The sequence below is a fragment of the Symphodus melops genome (assembly GCF_947650265.1).
Source record: "Symphodus melops genome assembly, chromosome: 15".
Classification (NCBI taxonomy): domain Eukaryota; kingdom Metazoa; phylum Chordata; class Actinopteri; order Labriformes; family Labridae; genus Symphodus; species Symphodus melops.
Window position 1 is genome coordinate 25561402 of NC_136705.1, and position 5000 is coordinate 25566401.

The 5000-nt window shown below is 43.5% G+C and overlaps 1 protein-coding gene across 4 annotated transcripts in view; it reads left to right on the forward strand.

Annotated features, from left to right (window-relative positions):
• Window positions 1-5000, forward strand: part of sanbr (SANT and BTB domain regulator of CSR) — a 17448-nt gene that overhangs the window by 7176 nt on the left and 5272 nt on the right. For 3 of the 4 annotated variants that reach the window (XM_079362563.1, XM_079362564.1, XM_079362566.1), the window contains 7 exons: window positions 295-447; window positions 525-682; window positions 3486-3579; window positions 3710-3742; window positions 3861-3960; window positions 4362-4447; window positions 4582-4604. In XM_079362563.1, the coding sequence (XP_079218689.1) occupies window positions 295-447; window positions 525-682; window positions 3486-3579; window positions 3710-3742; window positions 3861-3960; window positions 4362-4447; window positions 4582-4604 (647 nt within the window). The remainder of the gene's footprint in view (window positions 1-294; window positions 448-524; window positions 683-3485; window positions 3580-3709; window positions 3743-3860; window positions 3961-4361; window positions 4448-4581; window positions 4605-5000) is intronic. The other variant, XM_079362565.1, reaches the window with a different exon arrangement.

The following is a 5000-nucleotide window of genomic DNA, read 5'->3' on the forward strand; positions in this document are numbered from 1 at the left end:
CCTCCCCTCTTCTTAGTCTTTATGACTCTGACCAATGAGCTTCATCCTGTGTAGAAGAAGACTTGAAACTACAGATTGAGATCATAAGCATGTAAAATGTTTACTGTGAGAATATATCATCATTTAGAGTCCGGGTGACCTGTCTAACCCTGCATGCATGGTATACTGCATCCTGTGTGTGTGTGTGTGTGTGTGTGTGTGTGTGTGTGTGTGTGTGTGTGTGTGTGTGTGTGTGTGTGTGTGTGTGTGTGTGTGTGTGTGTGTGTGTGTGTGTGTGTGTGTGTGTGTTTGCAGGTGTTTGTGTGTGCAGAGCTCACACACTGTCAGTACCACCCTGACTCTGTGGTGTATGGTGGTCTTGGATCAGACAGAGGCTGGCATGGAGCAGGACTTTACCCCTGCTGCAAGCAAAGGGTACTACGCTTTGACCCCACAGGGATACCTAAGGTACACACACACACACACACACACACACACACACACACACACACACAACTCATTGAGTGTGGTTTGTATGTGTTCAGGGCTGTAAGAGGAGAGACCACATAGTGAACATACCTGATGAGGAGACATCAACTCAGACGAGAGTCCTCAACGACCTGCTGCTGCACAGAGATGCAGTGTGTGTGTCACACACACCTGCAGGCAGGTCAGTGTGTGTGTCACACACACCTGCAGGCAGGTCAGTGTGTGTGTGATCATCAATGACACCCTGTTGTCACGCCTGCCATTACACACAGAGCCAGGAGCCTGCACATGTTCATGGTGGAAAAGAGCGATAGACACGTCTGCTGCACCTTGTTGAACAGTTTAGACTTCGAGCTCTCAGATGAGCCGCTCAAAGAACAGAGCATACAGACAGATACAGACAGATACAGACAGATACAGACAGATACAGACACACACAGATACAGACACACAGATACAGACAGATACAGACAGATACAGACACACACAGATACAGACAGATACAGACACACAGATACAGACACACAGATACAGACACACAGATACAGACAGATACAGACACACAGATACAGACAGATACAGACAGATACAGACACACAGATACAGACACACAGATACAGACACACAGATACAGACAGATACAGACAGATACAGACACACAGATACAGACACACAGATACAGACAGATACAGACAGATACAGACACACAGATACAGACAGATACAGACAGATACAGACACACACAGATACAGACAGATACAGACACACAGATACAGACAGATACAGACAGATACAGACAGATACAGACACACAGATACAGACAGATACAGACACACAGATACAGACAGATACAGATACAGACACACACAGATACAGACAGATACAGACACACAGATACAGACACACACAGATACAGACACACAGATACAGACAGATACAGACACACACAGATACAGACAGATACAGACACACAGATACAGACACACAGATACAGACACACACAGATACAGACACACAGATACAGACACACACAGATACAGACAGATACAGACACACACAGATACAGACACACAGATACAGACACACAGATACAGATACAGACACACAGATACAGACACACACAGATACAGACAGATACAGATACAGACACACACAGATACAGACAGATACAGACACACACAGATACAGACACACAGATACAGACAGATACAGATACACACAGATACAGACAGATACAGACACACACAGATACACAGATACAGACACACACAGATACAGACAGATACAGACACACAGATACAGACACACACAGATACAGACACACAGATACAGACACAGATACAGACACACAGATACAGACAGATACAGACACACAGATACAGACAGATACAGATACAGACAGATACAGACACACACAGATACAGACACACAGATACAGACACACAGATACAGACACACAGATACAGACAGATACAGACACACAGATACAGACAGATACAGATACACAGATACAGACAGATACAGACACACACAGATACAGACACACAGATACAGACACACAGATACAGACACACAGATACACAGATACAGACACACAGATACAGACACACACAGATACAGACAGATACAGACAGATACAGACACACAGATACAGACACACAGATACAGACACACACACAGATACAGACACACAGATACAGACACACACAGATACAGACAGATACAGACACACACAGATACAGACACACACAGATACAGACACACAGATACAGACACACACAGATACAGACACACAGATACAGACAGATACAGACACACACAGATACAGACACACACAGATACAGACACACAGATACAGACACACACAGATACAGACACACAGATACAGACAGATACAGACAGATACAGACACACACAGATACAGACACACAGATACAGACACACACAGATACAGACACACAGATACAGACACACAGATACAGACACAGATACAGACACACACAGATACAGACAGATACAGACACACAGATACAGACACACAGATACAGACAGATACAGACACACACAGATACAGACACACACAGATACAGACAGATACAGACACACACAGATACAGACACACAGATACAGACACACAGATACAGACAGATACAGACACACACAGATACAGACACACAGATACAGACACACACAGATACAGACACACACAGATACAGACACACAGATACAGACACACAGATACAGACACAGATACAGACACACAGATACAGACACACAGATACAGACACACACAGATACAGACAGATACAGACACACACAGATACAGACACAGATACACACAGATACAGACACACACAGATACAGACACACACAGATACAGACAGATACAGACACACACAGATACAGACACACAGATACAGACACACACAGATACAGACAGATACAGACACACACAGATACAGACACACAGATACAGACACACACAGATACAGACAGATACAGACACACACAGATACAGACACACAGATACAGACACACACAGATACAGACACACAGATACAGACACACACAGATACAGACAGATACAGACACACACAGATACAGACACACAGATACAGACACACAGATACACAGATACAGACACACACAGATACAGACACACAGATACAGACACACAGATACAGACACACAGATACAGACACACACAGACTGACTCACTGACACAGACACTGACTGACTGACACAGACTGACTGACACAGACAGACAGACAGACAGACAGACAGACAGACAGACAGACAGATACCCTAACCCACGATGCGACCCACGATCTCCACGAGGAGCTAAACATGTTTAGGCTTTAATTTTGATGATCTGACATGTCATCCATGTTTTTTAACCTTTAATGATTTGGTGTGTGTGTGTGTGTGTGTGTGTGTGTGTGTGTGTGTGTGTGTGTGTGTGTGTGTGTGTGTGTGTGTGTGTGTGTGTGTGTGTGTGTGTGTGTGTGTGTGTGTAGTGAGGAGAGTGTGTGTGTGTTGGAAAAGATTCAGGACTGTGACGTTCATTTGGAGCCGACTCTGCTTGGACGTCTGAGAGGAGACACAGGAACCGTGAGTCAGCTGTTGTTGATCAGCTGTTATTGATAAGCAGCTGTTGTTGATCAGCTGTTATTGATAAGCAGCTGTTGTTGATAACCGGCTGTTATTGATTGATGATCCTCTTCTTGTTGTTGATCTTCAGTTTTCTCTCCTGAAGAATTGGAGTCTGCAGCTGGTATGTCTCTGTGATGTCATTCTGTGACTGAGTCTGTCGTGCTTTCTTTGTTCTATGAGATTAATTTATGAATATATCGATGACTTATTGATGTTCAGTGATGGTTGTCTCTCTGCAGAGGCAGCAGTCTCTGTTGTCGGAGGATGAGGAGTACACCACGGGGTCAGAGGTCACTGAGGACGAAGTAGGCGATGACGAGGAGCTGAACAAGAAACAAGGTGAACAAACTGTAATCATGAATATATATATATATATCTAAACGTACTCCAGTTTGCTGATCAGCTGATGACTTATTCAGTGACGAGCGTTTCTTTAAAGTTGAGTGACGTCTGAATGATTGATTTAAGAAACTCAAACCGATCGATCAGTCGAAAGAAGCACCAGTCAGAGGAGGAGCAGCTTCATGTTTGAGCATTGATCAATTCATTCATCTCAGTTTCACTCAAACGTCACACCCATGTGTAAGGTGTTGCAAGGCATTCTGGGAGTATCTGCAAGGCATGTTGGGAGTCTTTTGACCTGTTCCCAGTTAATTAACTATCACGCTCGGTTCTCATAAGGTACACAGGCCGGAGTTTAGTCTGAACTATGTCATTTCAGAAGCGTTTTTGTGTTTCAGCTGCTAAAAAGAACAGAAAGATTCAAAGACCTCTGAAGAAACAGATGTCGTCTCCAAATGTTCACCGCAGAGACAAAACAGAGAAGGTCAATCTGTCTGTAATTGCATGAATAAAACAATCTTCAGAATATCATTTATCGTCAGTAATTCATTATTTATTACTCATTTTATAAAATGGAGTTATTCATCACAACTGTCTTGTGTTTTTTCTGCCTTGCAGACCAGAGACAGCACACCATTCACGTGAGTATACTATGACCACATCACCATCATCATCATCACCATCATCACCATCACCATCATCACCATCATCATCATCATCATCATCACCATCATCACCATCATCACCATCACCACCATCATCATCATCACCATCATCATCATCACCATCATCACCATCATCATCACCATCATCACCATCATCACCATCACCACCATCATCATCATCACCATCATCATCATCACCATCACCATCATCATCACCATCATCATCATCACCATCATCACCATCATCACCACCATCATCATCATCATCACCATCATCACCATCATCATCACCATCATCATCATCATCATCATCACCATCATCATCATCACCATCATCATCATCACCATCATCACCATCATCACCATCATCAC